The sequence below is a fragment of the Nycticebus coucang genome, chromosome 2 (genome assembly GCF_027406575.1).
Source record: "Nycticebus coucang isolate mNycCou1 chromosome 2, mNycCou1.pri, whole genome shotgun sequence".
NCBI classification, from domain to species: domain Eukaryota; kingdom Metazoa; phylum Chordata; class Mammalia; order Primates; family Lorisidae; genus Nycticebus; species Nycticebus coucang.
The window spans coordinates 165,499,321-165,521,332 of NC_069781.1; the positions used below are offsets into that span (position 1 = coordinate 165,499,321).

A 22,012-nucleotide genomic window follows, 5' to 3' on the forward strand; every position below is an offset into this window, starting at 1 on the left:
CATGGCACTCTACCAAGGGCGATAAAGTGAAACTCTGTCCCTAAAAATATATATATATATACTTATTTTCTATATATTTCTAAAAATATATATATATATATATTTTTCCAGAAAAAAAAAACGTTGGCTAGGGCGGCACCTGTGGCTCAGTGAGTAGGGCGCCGGCCCCATATGCCAAAGGTGGCGGGTTCAAACCCAGCCCCGGCCATTCTGCAACAAAAACAAAAAAATAGCCGGGCGTTGTGGCGGGCGCCTGTAGTCCCAGCTGCTCGGGAGGCTGAGACAAGAGAATCGCGGAAGCCCAAGAGCTGGAGGTTGCTGTGAGCCGTGTGATGCCACAGCACTCTACCAAGGGCAGCAAAGTGAGACTGTCTCTACAAAAAAAAAAAAAAACGTTGGCTAGGCAGGGTAGCTCACATCTGTAATCCTAGCACTCTGGGAAGCCGAGGCAGGTGGATTGCTTGAGCTCATGAGTTTGAGACCACCCTGAGCAAAAAGCAAGACCCTATCTCTACTAAAAATAGAAAAAACTGAGGCAGGAGGATCACTTAAGCCCAAGAGTTGGAGATTGCTGTGAGCTATGATACCATAGCACTTTACTGAGGGCAACAACTTAAGACTCTCTCAAAAAAAAAATGTGTATATATATATAATGTATATATACATTATTTTTTTGTTTTTCAGTGGCGTGCATTTTAATTCTCAGGCCATAGCTCCTACCATTGAGCAGATTGATCAGTCTTTTGGTGCAACACATCCTGGAGGTAAGCCAAGTCTATCTGATTCCTCTGGTCATCCGTGACAGCCCATAGCAATAAACTTGGACACTGGCATATCCTACCATTCTCCCTAAAGTCAGGACCCCATAGGATTGTGGGGTTGGTACTTGCTTATCCTCCTTGTTTTCAGCCTACTAGATCAGCTTAGAAATAAGACCTAAGGAAAGTGTTGGCAGTCATTACTCCATGCCAGACTGGTTTATATTAGTGACTTCAGATGCCAGTCAACCATGTCATTTTCTTCTCCCCCACCCCCACAGTGTACAACTCTGCTGAGCAGCTCTTCCACCTCAACTTCAGAGGACTGTCTTTCTCTTTTCAGTTAGACTCGTGGACTGAGGCTCCCAAGTACGAGGTTAGCCCTTCTTGTCCCCTGGTGTTTGTTGCTCAGTGCTCATGTGGTATGGTTGAACAGATAGTGCTGTGGGAGTGGGGAGCACTCCCAGGGTGGGGGGCTTTTTAGGGGGCAAGAAAGAGGAGAGTGTGTGGGGTTGACAGAGGAAGAACATGGATTAGGTTGGCATCCCTAGGAAGAGGAGTGAGGTCGGGCTCATTTTTCAGGAATAAATCCAGCAATGCCTTACTTTCAAGCTCTTAATCGCTGCAATTTTCTCAGTGGCCTAGAATTTGGAGATTTCATCCTCTGGATTTTCAGTTGTTTTCAGCAAACATTTCATTCATGCTTAGGCTATACCATCCTTAGGGTTGTGAAAATGATAGCTTTTGTAGGGCTTATATTTTATTAAGCAAGCATTCCAGCATTTTTTCCTGATGAAGAAAAGAAAAACCACCAGAATTAAAGGTGAACTTGCATGGTTGTGGGGAGTTTATTGACCCAGAGCCAGGTTTGACTATGTGCTCTTACCTGACCAGATCTTGAAAACCATGAGTGTCAGGGAGGACCAGAGCCTAAGTCCCATGACCTGCAGTGTGCCCTTAATACAACTCACATCCTGTACTTGCAGCCCAATTTTGCCCATGGCCTGGCTTCTCTCCAGATACCCCATGGAGCAACTGTAAAACGAATGTATATCTACAGCGGAAACAGTCTACAGGATACCAAGTAAGTGTCAGGAGCATGAGTTTTAGGCTAAGGCCATGGCTTCCTGGGAGGGAGGACCAAGCCTCTGTCATTCTGTGCCTTCCTCCAGGGCTCCACTGATGCCCTTGAGCTGTTTCCTGGGCAATGTGTATGCTGAGAGTGTAGATGTTCTTCGAGACGGAACTGGACCTGCAGGTTTACGACTTCGCCTACTTGCTGCAGGTCAGTGACTGGCTTTGAAGTGGGTGGATTCCCCATTACACCCATGTTAAAATGTTGTAAAGTCCCATGTGCTTAGAACTATGTCTTAGTCATTTAGGCTGCTATAAGAAAATACCATAAACTGAGTGGCTTCTAAACAACAGAAATTTCTTTCTTTTTTTTTTTTTTAATTGTTGGGGATTCATTGAGGGTACAATAAGCCAGGTTACACTGATTGCATTTGTTAGGTAAAGTTCCTCTTGCAATCGTGTCTTGCCCCCAAAAGGTGTGGCACACACCAAGGCCCCACCCCCCTCCCTCCTTCCCTCTCTCTGCTCTTCCTTTCCCCACCCGTCCCTCCTCCTTTCTCTCTCTGCTCTCCCCTTCCCCCACTCCCAACGTGACCTTAATTGTCATTAATTGTCCTCATATCAAAATTGAGTACGTAGGATTCATGTTTCTCCATTCTTGTGATGCTTTACTAAGAATAATGTCTTCCACTTCCATCCAGGAAGAGACTTTACCAAGTCTCCAGTGTAAAGTCTCCATTTTTTTAAATAGCTGAATAGTATTCCATGGTGTATATATACCACAGCTTGTTAATCCATTCCTGGGTTGGTGGGCATTTAGGCTGTTTCCACATTTGGCGATTGTAAATTGAGCGCAATAAACAGTCTAGTCAAGTGTCCTTATGATAAAAGGAATTTTTTCCTTCTGGGTAGATGCCCAGTAATGGCATTGCCGGATCAAATAGGAGGTCTAGCTTGAGTGCTTTGAGGTTTCTCCATACTTCCTTCCAAAAAGGTTGTACTAGTTTGCAGTCCCACCAGCAGTGTAAATGTGTTCTCTTCTCTCCACATCCACGCCAGCATCTGCAGTTTTGAGATTTTGTGATGTGGGCCATTCTCGCTGGGGTAGATGGTATCTCAGGGTGGTTTTGATTTGCATCCCTATCTATATCTCTAATAGATAGGGATGATGAACACTTTTTCATGTTTGTTAGCCATTCGTCTGTCTTCTTTAGAGAAGGTTCTATTCATGTGTCTTGCCCATTGATGTATGGGATTGTTGGGTTTTTTCATGTGGATTAATTTAAGTTCTCTATAGATTCTAGTTATTAAGCTTTTGTCTGATTCAAAATATGCAAATATCCTTTCCCATTGTGTAGGTTGTTTATTTGCTTTGGTTGTTGTCTCCTTAGCTGTACAGAAGCTTTTCAGTTTAATGAAGTCCCATTTGTTTATTTTTGTTGTTGTTGCAATTACCGTGGCAGTCTTCTTCATGAAGTCTTTCCCCAGGCCAATATCTTCCAGTGTTTTTCCTATGCTTTCTTTGAGGATTTTTATTGTTTCATGCCTTAAATTTAAGTCCTTTATCCATCTTGAATCAATTTGTGTGAGTGGGGAAAGGTGTGGGTCCAGTTTCAGTCTTTTACATGTGGATATCCAGTTCTCCCAACACCATTTATTGAATAGGAGTCTTTCCCCCAAGGTATGTTCTTGTTTGATTTATCAAAGATTGGGTGGTTGTAAGATGTTAGTTTCATTTCCTGGTTTTCTATTTGATTCCAGGTGTCTATGTCTATTTTTTGTGCCAGTACCATGCTGTCTTGAGCACTATGGCTTTGTAATACGCCTAAAATCTGGTGTGGTGATGCCCCCAGCCTTATTTTTATTACTAAGAACTGCCTTAGCTATACGGGTTTTTTTCTGGTTCCATACAAAATGCAGAATCATTTTTTCCAAATCTTGAAAGTACGATGTTGGTATTTTAATAGGAATGGCATTGAATAGGTAGATTGCTTTGGGAAGTATAGACATTTTAACAATGTTGATTCTTCCCATCCATGAGCATGGTATGTTCTTCCATTTGTTAATATCCTCTGCTATTTCCTTTCTGAGGATTTCATAATTTTCTTTGTAGAGGTCAGAAATTTATTTCTTACAGTTCTGGAGACTGGGAAGTCCAGTCTCCACTGGCAGATTCAGTATCTTGTGACGGCCCACTGTCTGATTCACAGACTTCTTGTGTCCTTATATGGTGGAAGGGGCTAGCTAGCTCTCTGGAGTCTGTATTAGAAAGATACTAATTCCAATCTTGAGGTCTCTGCCCTTATAGGTATAACCTGATTGCCTCCCAAAGGGCCCCCACCTCCTAATACCTTGTGGGTTAGGATTTCAACGTGAATTTTAGGAGAACATGAGTATTCAGTCCATTGCCAGATAGTTGGTAGAAGACAATAATGCAGATATTTATGGTTAAAGCTTTGTGTGATTTTGTCAAGGGACAGGACATGATCTTTTTTTTTTTTTTTTTTTGAGACAGAGCCTCAAGCTGTTGCCCTGGGTAGAGTGCCGTGGCTTTACAGCTCACAGCACCCTCCAACTCCTTGGCTCGAGCAATTCTCCTGCCTCAGCCTCCCAAGTAGCTGGGACTACAGGCACCTGCCACCACGCTTGGCTATTTTTTGGTTGCAGCCATCATTGTTGTTTGGCGGGCCCGGGCTGGATTCGAACCCCCCAGTTCAGATGTATGTGGCTGGCGCCTTAGCCACTTGAGCCACAGGCGCTGAGCTCCACAATCTTATTGTTATCAAATCTTTGTAAGCAACAGTAGCACAGCTTCCGTCAGCATACAGGCAGACCAGCTATGTTCTGTGTAGCTTTGCTGCAGTTTCTAGGTTGTTTCCTGGAGGTATATCCTGTGAGCCACACTCAGTGTTACCTGCTGTCACGAAAACCCTAGTGCCAAGTTCTCAGAGTAGGTGGCAGAAGAGATTTGTTGAATTGTGGTTTGGCCACACTTTGCCAAGAGGTTTGCTGACTTGTAAACAACAACAACAACAAAAAAATTGCCACCTTTATAGCTGGTCTCTTCAGGATCCATGCCTCATTTGTGACTTTCTCATGTCTGGCTATCAGCTGCTTTGGGCCTTGGATCATGCTTAATAGAACTGGGGTCTTCAGTGTGGAGTTTGACCCAATAAAGAGACCCAACAGAAGGGCCATGACTTCTTGGAGCTCATAGTCTAATCAGCACATTTTTATAAATTAGGGTCTTGCATCAGTTTCTGAGGCATTGCTTCCTAACTGTTAAGAATCTGGTACCTATGACTCAGCGCCTGTAGCTCAGCAGCTAGGGTGCCAGTCATATACGCCAGAGTTCGAATCCAGCCTGCGTTTGCCAAACAACAATGACAACTACAACCAAAAAATAGCCGGGCATTTTGGTGGGTGCCTGTAGTCCCAGCTTCTTGTAAAGCTGAGGCAAGAGACTCACTTGAGCCCAGAGTTTGAGGTTGCTGTGAGCTGTGACTGTACAGCACTCTACGGAGGTGACATAGACTCTTGTCTCAAAAAAAAAAAAGAATCTGGTACATAAACTCTGAACTCATTCCCTTGAATAATTGGATAGTTTACAACCTCAAGGTTAGACTTCTTAAAATGTCTGGTTTTCAAGCCAAGGTAGAACAACTATTTAAAGGATTATTGCACTTGAACTGTGGTTTTTGAGAGAATTCAGATGTGGCATCAAGGTGAAGTGATTTTTAGAGTCTGCTTTCTCAGGATGATTGCTGCTTGAAACAGCAGGGTAGTGAAAGATCAGGGCCATTAGTCGGGCATGGTGGTGCACACCTGTGCTATAGTCCCATCTACTTGGGAGCCTGAGGCAGGAAGGAGGATCACTTGAACTCAGGAGTTTGAGGTTACTGTGAGCTATGATGACACCCCTGTACTCTAGCCTGGGCAACAGAGTAAGACCCTGTCTCAGGGAGGCCAGGAGTTTGGTGGGACCTCACCTAATGTGAATAATGCAATGGTACATTTTAAAATTATTAAGAAAAGAGTATGGCTTGGCGCCTGTAGTTCAGCGGCTAGTGCGCCAACCACATGCACCAGGGCTGGCAGATTCCAATCCAGCCTGGGCCTGCCAAACAACAATGACAACTACAACCAAAAAATAGCCGTGTGTAGTGGTGGGCAGCTGTGGTCCCAGGTACTTGGGAGGCTGAGACAAGAGAAGCGCTTAAGCCCAAGAGTTTGAGGTTGCTGTGAGCTATGACGCCACAACACCCTACCCAGGGCGACAGCTTGAGACTCTGGCTCAAAAAAAAAGAAAGAAAAAAGAAAAGAGTATAATTGTCTTACCACAACAAATAAGTAAGCAAGGTGATAGATGTGTTAATCAGTTCTATATAAGCATTTCACATTGTATATCAGATCAGTATACTGTACTCCATAAACACATCAATGTATACAGTTATGATTTAATAAAGGAAAAAAAAAGACTGTCTCAAATAAAAAACAGGATTGGGACCATTAATCACAGCAGGAACCCCTTGGGGGTGAAGCTCTCAACCAATTCTGGCTGCCACCCCCTACAGCACTCTCTCAACAGTCAGACCTCTCACTGCTTACACTGTCAGTGGAGAAGACTCTTTCTGTTAAGTCAGGGCCTTACAGAATTATTGTCCAATTCGGTCCTCATTGAGAGTTTTGTTTGACAAGCATAGGGTCTCCACTGACCTATTTCTTAAATCTATTTCCTGTGTGTCTATCTGTAATGATGCTTCTGATGTAGGAAGTCAGGTCAGCTGTCTTGGACCCTACAATAATTTATAGAATAAATAAACTAAAGTAGTCTCCTAAAACTGTAGATAACTCTACTTGGATAGGCTTTAAGCCAAGTGAGACAAATGAGAAGACTCACCTTTAAAGGGTCCCTTCCCTCCAGGCCTATTTGGACATTCACAGGTATGTGGTAGCCTGGAGAAGTAACAAGATACTTTGGGCCCTCAGTCCAGCTTGATAGGATTTTTGGCAGGTTCCGTAGGTTGCCCAGGCTTGTCTAAGCTGAAGATTTTACTAACAGAGGTTAACGAAGATCATGCTTTTCCCAGGACCTAGGTAACTTATACATAGCCTTTATTTGTCACTCACTATATTTGCTGAGAATGGAGATTCTTGGGTTAGTTGAAGAGCTCAGTATCTAGTCAATTCAGATTTTGGTTCTCTGTAGCTTCTGAATAGAGCAAATGGATTGTTACACATGAAAGAGCTTTGACAACTGTAAAGCCTTATGCCAAGTAAGGTAATGTCAGTGGTTGTCATGGCCCCAGGAACTGTGGTCCTCCTCTGATCCTTGGCTTCCTTTTTTGTTTTGGGCATAATACCTTATCTCCTCATTCACAGAATAGGGAAATGTTTGTTTTTTTTTAGAGACAGACTCTTACTTTATCGCCCTCGGTAGAGTGCTGTGGTGTCACACAGCTCACAGTAACCTCCAACTCCTGGGCTTAGGGGATTCTCTTGCCTCAGCCTCCCGAGTAGCTGGGACTATTGGCATCTGCCACAACACCCAGCTATTTTTTGGTTGCAGTTTGGCCAGGGCCAGGTTTGAACCTACAACCCTCAGTATATGGGGCCGGCGCCCTCCTTACTGAGCCACAGGCGCCGCCCAGAACAGGAAAATTTTACTGTTGATGTGTCTCAGTGTTCCACAGCCACTTCTACATTTGTGTGTGTATGAGTGTCATTAACTAGAACCATTTCTGAAATATATTATAGAAAGTCGGGGTTTAAAGATTCTTCCCAGGGGATGCCTATAGCTCAGTGGTTAGGGCACCAGCCACATGCTTCAGGGCTGGTGGGTTTAAACTGGCCTGGGCCCGCTAAACAAACAAACAAAAAAATAGCTGGGAGTTGTGGTGGGTGCCTGTAGTCCCCGCTACTAGGGAGGATAAGGCAAGAGAATCCCTTGAGCCCAAGAATTTGAGGTTACTGTGAGCTGTGACGCCACTGCACTCTACCGTGGGTGACAAAGTGAAACTCTGTCTCAATAAAATAAATAAATAAAAATAAAGATTCTGGGTGGCACCTGTAGCTCAGCAGCTAGGGCGCCAGCCACATGTATCAGGGCTAGCAAGTTTGAACCTGGCTGGGCCTGCCAGACAATGACAACTACAATAACAACAAAAAAAATAGCTGGGCGTTGTGGCGGGTGCCTATAGTCCCAGCTACTTAGGAAGCTGAGGCAAGAGAATCACTTAAGCCCTAGATTTGGAGGTTGCTGTGAGCTGTGGCACCACAGCACTCCATCGAGGGCAACATAGTGAGACTCTGTCAAAAAAAAAAAAGATTCTTCCCCGGGCGGCGCCTGTGGCTCAGTGAGTAGAGCGCCGGCCCCATATGCCGAGGGTGGCGGGTTCAAACCCAGCCCCGGCCAAATTGCAACAAAAAAATAGCCGGGCGTTGTGGCAGGCGCCTGTAGTCCCAGCTGCTCGGGAGGCTGAGGCAAGAGAATCACGTAAGCCCAAGAGTTAGAGGTTGCTGTGAGCTGTGTGATGCCACGGCACTCTACCTGAGGGCGGTATGTGAGACTCTGTCTCTACAAAAAAAAAAAAGATTCTTCCCAGAGAATAAACTTGGCAAATTAGAAGGTATTTTTATTCCTACACTTACCAGGTTTGTCTCTTTTGAGTGATAGTGGTTCTTATTTTTCTTTTTTTTTTTTAGAGACAGAGTCACTTTGTCACCTTCACTAGAGTGCTGTGGTGTCATAGCTCCCAGCAACCTCCAGCTCTTAGGCTTAGGTGATTCTCTTGCCTTAGCCTCCCAAGTAGCTGGGACTACAGGTGCTCGCCACAATGCCTGGCTATTTTTTTGTTGTTGCAGTTTGGCTGGGGCTGGGTTCAAACCTGCTACCCTTGGTATATAGGGCCTACTGGGCCACAGGCGCTGCCTGTGACAGTGGTTCTTATCTGGGTTTGAAACCTCTGTCAGGTGTTTGTGTAGAATTAGGGAGTGATTTATGGGTATTTCACTCTTGACTTTCATAGTGCAGTCTTGTGGGTTTGGTTTCCATTTGCGGATTACCTATTGCAAAGTATTCTTAACACAAATCCTCTTACCTTGTCATTATGCACTTTCATAACACCTGCTCCTGCTACTAGTCTTACCACAGTTGTGTGATGATTTGATTAGGGTTTTCTCCATCATACCATAGGCTCCGTTGACGGAGTGTATGGACAGAAACCGTACTGTTTGTTTCTTCAACCTCTAGCACAGTGTCTGTAGCTCATGGTAAGCAATAAGGAAATAGTTGGTAATGAATGACGTGTCACTTTGGCTGAATAAGTCTTGAGTAGATAGTGATCTCTTGTAGAGTCTTAAGCCCTGGTGACCTAATATTTCCACTTGCATATAGTCTTGCCTCTCAGCCAGATCTAATAATGTAGCACATAGCCATTTCTTCTCTGGGGTCCTCAGAGGTCCAGGGTTTCTGGTCTTAACCATAACCTGACAACCTCTCCCCTCATTCTCTACAGGTTGTGGACCTGGCCTATTAGCAGATGCCAAGATGCGGGTATTTGAACGTTCAGTGTATTTTGGTGATTCCTGCCAAGATGTTCTTAGCATGCTTGGCTCTCCACACAAGGTCTTCTATAAATCAGAAGACAAGGTAGGGGAAGTGTGCTTTACAGAGTAAATAGGCACTCTCACCCTTTTTTTTTCAGTCAACTCTAATTAAATATTGAGTAAATAGAAGCTGTTTGCTACTTTCCTGAAGAACTCACTCACTGTATATTTGCTGAGAATAGATATTCTCATTTTACTTACAACTGATGATGAAATAAATTAAAAAATTTTCTTATCCCTGTTGATGAAATTACCCTGACTTTTTCTCTGTCCATAGTGGCTGCCTTTTCTTGGAGACCATGGTCTAGTCCATAGTTAGTTGCAGTTGGCCCCCTCTCCTCCTGAATTGGTCAGCACTAGTAGCTGTGACTCCCCACAGTCTTGCTTACTCAACAGTTTAATGTTACACACACAATTTGTACATCTTTAATCAAGGACTGTATTAAGGGGTTAGATTTTAAGTAACACTTGAGGAGGCTGAGATGTGAATATCACTTAAGGCCAGGAGTTCAAGCAGCCTGGGCAACCAGTGAGACCCCTTGTATAAAAAAATAGAAAACTTAGCCAGATGTGGTGATATGCACCTAGTGTCCCAAGTTACTTAAGAGGCTGAGGTAGGAGGATCACTTTTCCTTGGGACTTTGAAGTTACAGTGAGCTATGCTGACACCACCATGCTTTAGCCTTGGGGATGGGGGAGGACTAGATTTTGATTTATGGTTATTTTTTCCCTACAGATGAAAATTCATTCTCCTTCCCCTCATAAGCAAGTTCCGTCCAAGTGCAATGACTACTTTTTTAACTACTTCACTCTTGGAGTGGTAAGTTGTGATTCCTTAGAGAAGCATTTCAGTTCCATTGGCATGGGTAGTCCACCTTTACACACTTTTGTGTACACATGCAGCTATATCCATGCCTAGGCTTCGGGGGACCTAGCTCCAGATGACTTGCCCACTATTGTTTTACATAGCCTCTGATACCCCAGAGTAGACCTTTTCTGCCACCACAATTACTAAGAAACACCAGGTTTCTTGATATGTGTTGACTTCTTTTTTTTTCTTTTTGTAGAGACAGAGTCTCACATACCGCCCTCAGGTAGAGTGCCGTGGCATCACACAGCTCACAGCAACCTCTAACTCTTGAGCTTACGCGATTCTCTTGCCTCAGCCTCCCGAGCAGCTGGGACTACAGGCGGCGCCACAACGCCCGGCTATTTTTTTGTTGCAATTTGGCCGGGGCCGGGTTTGAACCCGCCACCCTCGGCATATGGGGCCGGCGCCCTACTCACTGAGCCACAGGCGCCGCCCTGTGTTGACTTCTTTTCTGAGAGAAATATGCTTCATAAATGGAGGCCATGGAAATCTGTAGGTAAAACTATTTATGGAACTTCTCATTTGTACAACATAGGACCCTCTTCTGGAGTCAGAATAGTCTGAAAAGGCTCAAGACAGTAGGGATATGTTTATATACTTGAGAGGACCACCCCAGAGTCATTGCTGCAACCCTGTGCTTAGGACCTAGTGGTGGCCAGAGCTGATAGCCACCATCGATGCTGACAGTCCAGCTGGTGGTTAGGATGCACATAAGAGTAAACTGTGTAAACAGTGTGCCAGCAGGAGATATGTCAGAGGTCAGGGCTGGCCTGCACCCTGGGTCTTCTAACCTTTGAGCCTTCTAGGATCCAAGGTCCTAAGGCAGCAAAAGGTAGATTCAAGAGAAGGAGAAATAACCTTCTCCTTCTACCTATGTGGGAAAGACCAAACATGATCCAGGGTTAGTGGGAGAACTGCTTTAGGACTATAAACTCTAAGGATAGGATGGTGGCAGGAGGGAATGGTGCTGATGCAGCTATACCTCTGAATTCAAGAGCCAGTGATGATAAGTGGCAGGAAAGAGGGAGATAATGGACCAGCCTTAAAATGACTTTGTTGGCTGTCCTATGTTGTACAAATGGGAAGTTCCCTAAATAGCTTTACCTACAGATTTCCATGGCCTCCATTTATGAAGCATATTTCTCTCAGAAAAGAAGTCAACATGTATCAAGAATCTGTAGGTAAAACTATTAGTAATTGTGGTGGCAGAAAAGGTCTACTCTGGGGTATCAGAGGCTATGTAAAATAGTAGTGGGCAAGTCAGAAAGGGCTAGGTCCCCCGAAGCCTAGGCATGGATATAGCTGCATGCATACACAAAGGTGTGCAAAGGTAGGAGGGTAGAGTCAGAGGTGACCCTGGAGTCACAGGCCTAAGCAGCTGACAAGATAAAGCTGAAAAGGGCATGCAGAGGGGTAGGAGGATGCTCAATTTGTGGCATCAAATTCAGATAGGTCAGGTTGGAACTGCAGTTCTGAGGGTTGCTGACTCAACACAAAAACAGGAGCCAGAGGGTCTGGCAAGCCATGGCATTCAAAATAGGTACCGTGAGCCCCTCAAGTTAGGTGACCCCTGGTAGCCTTTCAGCCAAAATTTGCTTTCAGTTAGATTTTTTTATCACGTGCCATTGGCAGGAATGATCTCCCTTACATGTAGGTGTTGCCCCTATGCCTTTGAGGTTCATGGATGGTTGGATCCCCCCATTACTCAATCTCTAGTTAAAGCTGCTTGGCCTTAGCTATCCTTTTGACTGTTGTTTGGGAGAAAGCTGATGCCTGCATTGTGGAGTGGGTCTCCAAGTTGGGCATGGTGTTGGAAAAACCTGCCCTGCCTCAGTAACTTTCCTTACTCGAGTACCCTCCTTTTCTATCCTAGGACATCCTCTTTGATGCAAATACACACAAAGTAAAGAAGTTTGTTCTACACACCAATTACCCTGGGCATTACAATTTCAACATGTGAGTACACCTATCTGCCTCTCTGTGAAGTGTTTGGCGCTGAAAAACAAGAAAGCCTGTGGCAATGGGTGTTTATTAATTTATTTACAATTCTTGCTGTTTTCATCGGAAGCAAACATTTACTGAGTGCTTGCTGTGTTCCTTGCACAGTGTCCAGTGCCTTACATTTCTCCGTTTGGACCCATTTTATAAATAAGAAAATCAGTTCAGCAAGCTTGATGTCTTCTTTAAGGTATTAGGCTCTTTAGTGCCCCTTTCTGTTCAACTTCAGAGCCTGAATCCCCCAGTGAATGCTGTGTCAGGGGCTCAGAGCCAAGTCTTTGGGAAGATGTATTTGGTTCTATTTTTCATGGGGTGCAGGGTTGGGATGTAGGAGTGGTCAGGCCTCCTAAAAGGACCAGCATTTAACCATCTGCCTTCTCTTCAGTTATCATCGCTGTGAGTTCAAGATCCCACTAGCCATAAAGAAAGGTGAGTAGAGTAGTAATTGCCTTAAAGGTAAGGATAGAGTCTTGAAGTCAGTTTCCCTCTGTAAGAAGGGGAAAAGATCCAAGCAGAGAAGGAAGTAATGGTTAGGTGTACGGAGCTTCTGCCCATGGCCTCAGCTCCTTGTTCTGAAGGCTGCATTGTCCTTAGTCCAGAGTCTCCTGTAGGCCCTAGTGTTTTTCTATGACTGTGGGATTGCTGGCCTCTGAAAGGGAGCATTTCCTCTCCACAGATTATCATCCAGGTGTCTTTAGCCCATCCTTGGTGCCTACTGCCCACTGTTAGTTGGTGTTTGGTGCTTTGGCTTCATGACCCAAGCCAAACCCAAACTGACTGGGTTTCTGTCACCTTCCACCTATCCTCTTCCGCCCTGGATCTCCAAAATAGCCTGGCTGTTCTCCTTACATTATGCAACCCCAGTGCAAAAGGTAGCCAGGTCTGGGTCCTGCCTAGGGCAGGAGACACAGGTGGGCTGGACCAACTACCAACCTGCCCCCTGTGTTTTCTTTTCAGAAAACACAGATGGACAGACAGAAACATGCACAACCTACAGCAAGGTAAGTTCCTATTTTGCTACTTGACACAGCCTGAGATTGAGGTGGGCATGAGCCTGCTAGCACTCTGAGGCCATGTCCACTGGGCATGTTTAGGCCCCTGCTAACTCCTCTTTTTCCCTATCCCTTTTGCAGTGGGACAACATTCAAGAGCTCCTGGGCCACCCTGTGGAGAAGCCTGTTGTCCTACACAGGTGAGTGGGAGGTTGTTGTCTCTCTTTACTCCACCCTATTCCTCATAGCCCAGAAGGTCCAGAAAAGCCTAGCACAGTGGGTATTTCTTAGAAATTACAGAAGTCAGAAGTTTCTGGTGTTGCCACAAACATGCTTCCTGCATATTAGAACTGGGCCAACTGTTCTGCATGTTACTTGTGATAGGTAGGATGCTCCTGAAGATGGTTCCCCTCTTCTCACCCTTTCTCCAGGTATGGGGCCTCCTTACCCTTAGTTATTCAGAAAAGGAGGTGGTCTTGGCTGGCTGTTCTGGGCTCTTTTTTTCCCATCAAAGCTACTACCTGTTGTAGTCCATAGCTCTATTCCATGCTAGGTTGGCATGCTTCCTGAGGCATTTTCTTACTTGAAAGGACCCTCCTGACTTCTCACCACTCTAGTCCAGAGTCCCAGTGATTTTCTGTATCGTATGGGGGCAGTGTAGGATTCTGAGTCGAGTGAGGCCATCCCTACCCCTGGGACCTTGAGGTCTGTGTGGGAGACAGACATGACACACACAGTCATATACCCCACATCCTGGAAGGAACTGGATCTCTTGCTTGGCTTTGGCCTCTGTCTGTTCCTCTAATTCTGGCTTCTCTGGCCGCAGGTCCTCCTCCCCAAACAACACCAACCCTTTTGGCTCCACCTTCTGCTTTGGTCTTCAGCGGATGATCTTTGAGGTAAGCCCTGGAGACCCTAGAAATAAGTTGCTAAGGGATGAGTGGACATGGCAGGGACAGGCAAGTGATTGAGGGAAATTGGGAAAAGCCTGTGACTGCCATGTTAATTCTTTCCCAGCAACCCTGTCTGCTGAATACCTGGCCTGAGAGTTCAGAAGTGATGATGGGGAAATCTTGGGTCATGAAGCCAAAGCAATGGTCTATATCCAGCAAAATGAGAGTAACAGGGATCTCAATTTTATATCTGGAAACATGAGTAAAGCAGGGAAGAGAACCACAGGGCAAGTGGGGCCCAGCCTGGGGTGTTGGGAACCTATGAGTACCATGTAGACAGATATACTGTGGGTGAGTGGCTCTGGAGGCCCTCCTAATTTGGGAGAGCAGACTCGCCTCTATTTTCCCTCTGGATGGCATACTTTCAGTCGGCGCTCGGTTCCAGGACTGGACTGAGGAGTGTGGTAAAAGTTGTATGTATCCCATGAGAACTAGGCAGGTCCTCAGACAAGGTGGCTCCTAGTATGAGTTGGGGGAGGGAGGGTTGAGGGATCAGGAAGCTCAGCTCTTGTGTGTAGTTTCGTTGCACACACAACCTCCAGCCCCTGTGCACAGGATATGGCCTACATCCCTCTACTCCTGCCCACTGTCCTCTTCTCACATCAGGTCATGCAGAACAACCACATTGCCTCAGTGACCCTGTATGGCCCTCCAAGGCCTGGTGCCCACCTGAGAACAGCGGAGCTCCCCTAGGGACATCACCACCCATGCCCCTCTACCCCATGAAACTGTGCATTGGATCCTGCTCAGCAGGCCTCCATGTGCCAGCCTGTGGATCTTCTTGGACACCTTTCCAGTGTTGAAAAGCTGTTGTGATGTTCTAAAGCAGGGCTCAGGCTGGGTGCTCTGCTGAGGTATGAGGGGCCCAGATATTCCTCTGTCCATCAGCCTGCTGGTGCCAGCAGGGGACACAGACTGCAAAGAGAAGCACAAACTTTGAGCCTTGATACTTGGATGCTGAAGCTCTCAACAGACATGTAAGGAGGCAGGACATGTGAACCCCTGTTCTACATATGTTGGGAAAGCTTGGGGCTCTCTCTGTGGCTGAGGGCACAGGGACCCAGAATGAGGACAAGGTCCCGCCTTTGCCACACATTGCCACGTGACCCTTAAGGCAAGCAGGTAGCCTGTCTATAGTACTTGGTTGCAACATTTGCACTACATCCACTTTAGTTACTTGATGAGCTGGCTGTGGCCAAGGTGGCCCTTCTTATTCCTTCCTTGCACGTGCTCCCTGCCAGGCCCAGTAGGCACAGCCAACTGGTTGAAACATAGCTTTCTACCATCCAGGTACTTGCCCAGGCCTGTTTCCCAACCCTCTTGGAGCCAGCTTTCAAGGTCACCAGTGTCCCTACTCAGCCCCAACCTGGCTGCATGTTTCCATCCTGTTTGCCTCTTTTATTTAATGCCAAAGTTTTAGCCAAAGACATCTTCCTTTTATTGTGTTACAGCATTCTGTTCTGAACTGTGGCTGCTCCCTGCCCCAACCCTGGGCACTGTCCCCTGGCTGGGCCCATTCGTGGCTCACGGCCTCTGGGGGCTCAAGGAAGGCTGGGCTGCTCAGTCTCTTCATGGGTCATGCTAATGGAAAGTAGCATATAAATGCTTTAAAAAATATTAGTCCTTTTGAAAAGAATTGAGAAGAGAAATGGATAATTTTATCCCACTTTTAATATTTTGGTCTAGCAACTTGTGATATATAGATGACAATTTTGTGAGTTTTTCAAATGTGTGTACAGATTTTTGTAAATATGACTCTTTTGTAATTAACTTATGTACAGCCTCATCCTGTATAGTTTAATGATGAATGTGCAGGGGACCTGCTTTGGGCTCTTTGGCCTATAGCCAGGCTTGTGTGACTTTCTGACTGACTTATGTCTTCCCATGTGGACTGACCTGGCCAGAGAGCCCCACACATCCTGTTGTTGGGAGCAGCCAGGAATGTTTCCATCCTCCTGCAATGGGGGAACCTTCCTTATTCCCCACATCCCCTCTCCAATAAAGCACCTGTGCCCTCAGCAATGGCCCCCACACGCTGTTGCTGAGATGTTTGTACTAAAAATAAGTGTGTTAGTTTTTGGAGGAAGGGAGTTGTTGAAGAATAAAGGGAAATTAGTAGTGGAGGGGTCTTAGGGAAGGTGTTCCTTGGGTCCTCTGAAGGGGATGGTACAGCCTCCAGTAAGAGATTGGCATGGTTGTGAGGGTGTCCCTATACATAGTTCTATCCTCCTGAGCCCAGGAGAGGTTGGCTTTAAGAAAGCAGACTTCAAAGGGGCAAGATCTAAAGACCTGGGCAGGACTGGGAATCTAATTTTAGAGGAGCAGGTGGGAAGCAATCTGTCTACTTTCAGATTGAGCTGTGGCAGAAAGTCTGCCAGGTCAGTCAAGGCTAGAGCCATGCCTCCCCTTCATACCACCCTATAAGGCCTGGCTTTGCAGAGTCCTGCATGTGTCTGGTCATTTTAGGGGTTCTAAACTAGGGAGTGTGCTAGGATTCCATGAACCCCTGGCACCCACCAAAACACACATTTGCTACTAGGAGAACTAAACATGTCTACCATCCTGGAGCCTGTTGGACAAGAGAAGGTCCTCCACCACGTCACTCGTGGCTATTTCAAAGGATCACCCTTATACTGGTTCCAGATTGGCTCCCAGGAGGCTGGGCCCACAGGAGGCAAGTTCAATCTCCACTCCCTGGGATCTTGTGGAGGCAGAGACCAGGAGATCTGGGGAAGAACCATGTACACTGCAGTAAACCACCTGGGAACTCCCTGCAAAGTCTCTCCCACTCCACCCTCAGTCTGTCTTTTTTTTTTGAGAGAGAGTCTCACTTTGTCACTCTCCCAACTTCAAACTTTTGGACTTAAGTGATTGATTCTCTTGCCTCAGCCTCCTGAGTTCGCCCAGCTATTTTCAGAGATGGGGTCTTGCTCTTGCTCAGACTGGTCTGGAAACCTGAGCTCAGGCAATCCACCCGCCTCCGGCCTCCCAGAGTGCTGGGATTACAGGCGAGAGCCACCGTGCCCAGCCCCATCCTTAGTCTTGAGAGGAGCTTGGGCTGGGATGGATCCAATGGGCTACGAGTCCCATTGAAAGGGACCTGCAGCAACCGGCTGTGAATGTGCACAGGCTGGTCCTTGTGGCCCGTGCAGTAGACGCCACATAAGCCAGATATCAGCAGCAGAGAGTCCATGCACAACAACTAGCTCGCGGTAAAAGCAGGGGTCGAAGGTACGCAGATGGGGTGCGGCTGAAGGCTGGGAGATGCCAAAGGTGCGGAAAGCAGGGTGAGGCTCGGGGGTGAGCCGCAGGCGCTGCAGGCACATGCCTAGAAAGACGTCATCGATGGGGAAGAGTTCAACCTGCGCACAGGCACTGGCCAGGCGGTGCAGCGTGGCCCCTGAAAGCACAAAGCCACCGCCACCAGCATAGGCCGGATAAGCTGGCAGGCCGTACACAGCTTCAGGGATGTAGTACTTGCTGGCCCGTGCACGGATGGGCCGTGCCTGCACAATCACATCACCAGCAAGCAAGTCCTGACCCGGATCCCTCAGTGCCAGGAACTCGAGCAGGTTCCCTATGTGCACGAACACATCAGCATCGCCCTTGAAAACGAAGCGCACGTCGGGGCAGAAGGCTGAGGCCCAGGCCAGAAAGTGGATTTCCTTGAGCGTGAGGTTGAAAAAAGTGTCGTCGAAGGCCCAGAGTAGGATGTCCTCATATGCTCGACTCTCAGCACGCAGTAGGTCGTGCCAGTGTGTTCGTATGCCCGCCCCCATGGTGACTGTCTGGTCTGTGCCCTCGCCCTTGGGCACGCCTAGCAAGAACACTCGGCGTATGAGCGACCCCTGCACGCGACCCTCAGCGCCCCATGTCTGGCGCACGGCTTGGCGCCGCTCGAAGTCTGCTGCCACTGATTTGACAGCTATGAGCAGGTCAGGCTGGGCGCCTCGACACTTGCGTGGCTGGTTAATAAGCAGCGGAAAGCGCCGCTGGTCCTTAGCACGCAAGTAGCTGCCAAAGTCAAAGGAGCCTGTGGGTGTGGGCGGGGCCGGCGTGTCTTCTTCATAGGCCGGAGGGGCTGCGCCCAGGTCCCGTACCTGGAACGTGCGGGGCCCTAGGGTGGGTCTCGGTGCCGCCCGCCCTCGTGCGCGCGGCGAGCTCGTCGTCTGGGCCGCGCCATCGCGCTGCGCGTAGAGCAGGAGGCCAAGGGCGGTGCTGAGGAGCAGCGTGAGCAACGCGTCCCGCCGTAAGCGAAGCCGCCGCCTCATGTCCGCGTGGCCGGTGCCCACCTTCCCTTCAAAGAAGGGTCGCAGTCAAGGACTCCCGAATCAGAAGCAGCTGCAGCTCCCAGCTCCGCCCTCCCCGAGAGGAGGGGCCGGGAGCCACGCCCCAGGGGTCTCCAGCTAAGGGCGGTTTATTCCCTCCCTTCGTACTCCCGCTCTGGGCCCTGGCGCACCCTCTGGGACTAGCAGCCTGAAAGGGCAAAAAGTTCCCCCTTGTAACCAATTCCCTGTATCTTCAGCTCCGGCCCAGGACGGTACCCCAAGGCCAGGCAGGGACCCGCGGAACCTCAGCCCCACCCCCGCCCGCCTTCCCCGCACTGAGACTGAATCCCTTCCTTTCCCTGACCTCCACCCAATGTCGGTCCCCGGGATCCCAACTCACTCTCGGCCCTCGGGAGCGGCGCAGCCCCGGATGGCGGGGCCTCCGGGGCTCAGCGCAGGGTCCCAAGGGCGGCCATGGACGGGGCCTGGGCCAAATGCAACGTTGGCAGGAAGGGGGACCCGGCTGTGCCACGTGACCCTCCAGCTGTGTGCGCCAGGACATCTGGAGCTCAGCTCCGCCCCTGCGCCGGGAGAGCGATCTCGGAGTGAGTCTAATCCCTAAGAGGCATCCTCCTAACGGACAATTTTCGCTGGGAAGGCCTGGTCTCGATTATGGCTTAGACTCCCTAAATCTGCCCTTCCAGGGATTGAAAAAAATGGCAACTCCTCTAGTTATCCCCCTCCACCCCCACCCTGGCCACTCCGGAGTGCGGCGGGGCTGGACTGCCGGGAAGCCCTCTGCCCCCCAGCGACCAGTCCCAAATTCCTGGGGTCAAGTGTCTTAGGCAGCGATTTAGCCACCATCCCCGCCTATCACCGCTGGTCCTTTGGAGCACCTCCCCTCAGCAGTCCTAGTTCCACCAGGCAGGGCCCATAAACTGCCCTGGGACACACAGCTGCCTCCTTACTCCTTGCACGCACACGGACAAATCTGCTCATAACAGTCTTCACAACCCTGCAGATGGGGACACTGCTTTTCAGCAAGATAAGTGCTAATAACATGCTAGGATCTCAGGCAGGAAGGATTGTCCCTCCCCACTCCCCCCTCTCCGCCCCTGTCTTGGAATTCAGGATTCTTTTCTCTGTGCTTCCTTACCCCCTCTCATCCATCTCACCCTGCTTTCATTTCACTAGGAAGCACTTCCACCTGTCTGCTCAAGGACTGACAGACTTGATCCCAAGTGCAGTTCTGAGTCACCTAGTCCCCAGCAGAGCTTCCCTCAGGTAGAAGAAATGACCATGCCTGTGCCATTACAGGCCAGAGTAGGCTGGCATGGATAGGCACAGCTTGGGGGTGGGGGAGCTCCTGGAGGAAGCCTTTGGTAAGGGTTTGATCTGGGATCAAGGTGGGCAAAGAGGTGCTCTGACATTGAGCTGAGTCCTTGCCCAGCTTTTGTTTTTTTTTTTGGTTTTTGGCCGGGGCTAGGTTTGAACCTGCCACCTCTGGCATGTGGGACCGACGCCCTACTCCTTGAGCCACAGGCACCGCCCAGCCCAGCTTTTTTCTTTTCTTTTCTTTTTTTTTTTTTTGAGACAGAGTCTCACTATGTCACCCTGGGTAGAGTACTGTGGCATCAGAGCTCACAGCAACCTCCAGCTCTTGGGCTTGATGATTTTCTTGCCTCAGCCTCCCAAGTAGCTGGGACTACAGGCACCTGCCACAATGCCTGACTATTTTTTGTTGCAGTTGTCATTGTTGTTTTAGCTGGCCCAGGCCGGGTTTGAACCTGCCAGCCTCAGTGTATGTGGCTGGCACTTGTAACTACTGTGCTATGGGTGCCGAGCCATCATCTCTTTTTTTCTGAAGACTCAGAGTCTCTGGGTCCAAGCCCATGTCATGAAACTTGGAGTAGACAGCACCCCCCCCCGCCGCCCCCCAGTGTCTATGAGAACAGGCTACTGGAGACAGCTCCCATCCTACTCAGCACCATTCTTTTCCCAAGGGCTGTGTCTACTCCTATTGAGGGCATCTTCCCACCAATGTTCTCCCTTAAAATGCCAATCCTTATGGCCACAGACTAGTCAGGAGTCCTCTACTCTGGCTTTCTCCACTGTCTCACCACCCACTGCCTCCTGAGGTACAGCTTTGTGCTATTCCCATCATGTTCCAGGACGAGTCCCTACCTCGGACCTCATTTTAGGAGAATCCAGGGCACACTCCTTAGTCTTAACTGATCTGCAGCCTCCATTACAGCAGGTGGGTATTCCCCTGGCTTCCCAATTTCCTGGTTTTCCTCCTTTCTCTATGGGCTGTCCCTTTTCCTGTTGGTGTACTTCAGGACCTCTCCCAGGGACCACCCCCACCTGTTAATGTATGATCTGTTGCTTTGCCTCTTCTCAACTCAGAACTACAGATCAGCTGCCCTCACCCTCTGTCCAAGGGTATCCCATCATGCCCAACTTGTCCCAAATAGAGCAAGCATTTAGCTTTCCCCAGGACCCCCATCCCAGCAGGCAGCCCTCCCCTCCATCAGTGTCACCAGATCTGTCATTCTTCCTCCCAACAGCTCTTTGTGTTCACTTTCCTCCATTTCTGTTGCCACTGCCCCACAGTCTGTTCTACTATCTCTCCTCTCTCTCTTCTCTTCCCTCCCTTCCTCTCTCCTCACCAGCCTTCCAGTCTTCACTCCTGAAACCCTTCAGAGGCTTCTCACTGGCCCGGTTATAAAATCCGCACATGCTAACTAAGCACATTGGCTCCTGCCTATAATCTCAGCACTTTAAGGGACTGAAAGAGGAGGATCTCTTGAGCCAGTACTTGGAGACTGCATAAGCTATGATTGCACCACTATGCTCCAGCCTGGGTAAAAGAGTGAGACCCTGTCTAAAAGTAAATTAAATAAAAATAAAATCCGCATTCTGTAAAATGGCTTACCAGCCCTCACTCTATCTGCTTTAGCAACTGACCTTGTAACAAATCCACTCACCTCCACATCCAGCCGCTCTAAACTTTATGTTCTAACATCCCTCCTTCTCACCTGCCTCAAGGCTTCACCTGAGGCTGGCTGTGCCCAGAACACAGCTTTTCTTTCTTTTTTTTTTTTTGTAGAGACAGAGTCTTACTGTACTGCCCTCGGGTAGAGTGCCATGAGGTCACACGGCTCACAGCAACTTCTAACTCTTGGGCCTACGCGATTCTCTTGCCTCAGCTTCCCAAGCAGCTGGGACTACAGGCGCCTGCCACAATACCCGGCTATTTTTTTGTTGCAGTTTGGCCAGGGCTGGGTTTGAACCCGCCACCCTCGGCATATGGGGCCGGCGCCCTACTCACTGAGCCACAGGCGCCGCCCCAGAGCACAGCTTTTCTCTCAGCACCCCGTGGCACACACACACCTCTTTCATCTCTCCTAGAAGCCCAACCCCAGTCTGGGTTAGGCCCCTCACTCATTTCCCACAACTCCTGGTATACCTCACATCAAAAAAGGGTTAC

At 48.3% G+C, this 22,012-nt stretch overlaps 2 protein-coding genes across 5 annotated transcripts in view; one reads left to right on the forward strand and one right to left on the reverse strand.

Annotated features, from left to right (window-relative positions):
* The window catches only part of PHAF1 (phagosome assembly factor 1), a 32,997-nt gene extending 16,971 nt beyond the window's left edge, over positions 1 to 16,026 (forward strand). For both annotated transcript variants that reach the window (XM_053603891.1, XM_053603894.1), the window contains exons 6-17: positions 685 to 764; positions 1,040 to 1,134; positions 1,745 to 1,842; positions 1,931 to 2,043; positions 9,350 to 9,483; positions 10,177 to 10,260; positions 12,185 to 12,267; positions 12,695 to 12,738; positions 13,267 to 13,310; positions 13,443 to 13,501; positions 14,128 to 14,200; positions 14,861 to 16,026. In XM_053603891.1, the coding sequence (XP_053459866.1) occupies positions 685 to 764; positions 1,040 to 1,134; positions 1,745 to 1,842; positions 1,931 to 2,043; positions 9,350 to 9,483; positions 10,177 to 10,260; positions 12,185 to 12,267; positions 12,695 to 12,738; positions 13,267 to 13,310; positions 13,443 to 13,501; positions 14,128 to 14,200; positions 14,861 to 14,947 (994 nt within the window). In that variant the 3' untranslated portion in view covers positions 14,948 to 16,026. The remainder of the gene's footprint in view (positions 1 to 684; positions 765 to 1,039; positions 1,135 to 1,744; positions 1,843 to 1,930; positions 2,044 to 9,349; positions 9,484 to 10,176; positions 10,261 to 12,184; positions 12,268 to 12,694; positions 12,739 to 13,266; positions 13,311 to 13,442; positions 13,502 to 14,127; positions 14,201 to 14,860) is intronic.
* Positions 15,695 to 21,703, reverse strand: B3GNT9 (UDP-GlcNAc:betaGal beta-1,3-N-acetylglucosaminyltransferase 9). Of its 3 annotated transcripts, none has more exons than XM_053603863.1 (2): positions 18,923 to 21,703; positions 15,695 to 18,546 (listed from the first exon to the last, which is right to left on the reverse strand). In XM_053603863.1, exons 1-2 carry the CDS (start codon positions 19,082 to 19,084, stop codon positions 17,332 to 17,334), a joined length of 1,377 nt encoding a protein of 458 aa, XP_053459838.1. In that variant the 5' UTR covers positions 19,085 to 21,703; the 3' UTR covers positions 15,695 to 17,331. The 3 variants fall into 3 exon arrangements, with proteins under 3 accessions (XP_053459838.1, XP_053459851.1, XP_053459843.1); XM_053603876.1 differs by having other exon boundaries at positions 15,695 to 18,551; positions 18,923 to 19,046; XM_053603868.1 differs by having other exon boundaries at positions 15,695 to 18,730; positions 18,923 to 19,010.
* Positions 21,704 to 22,012: the final 309 nt, after the last annotated feature.

What these genes read in the sequence shown, in the direction of transcription:
- B3GNT9 (XM_053603863.1), bottom strand. Translation starts at nt 19,084, where the DNA reads ATGTCCTGGCGCACACAGCTGGAGGGTCACGTGGCACAGCCGGGTCCC. An exon ending in GCCGCTCCCGAGGGCCGAGA is followed by an intron (nt 18,547 to 18,922) that starts GTGAGTTGGGAT and finishes TTTGAAGGGAAG; the next exon opens with GTGGGCACCGGCCACGCGGA.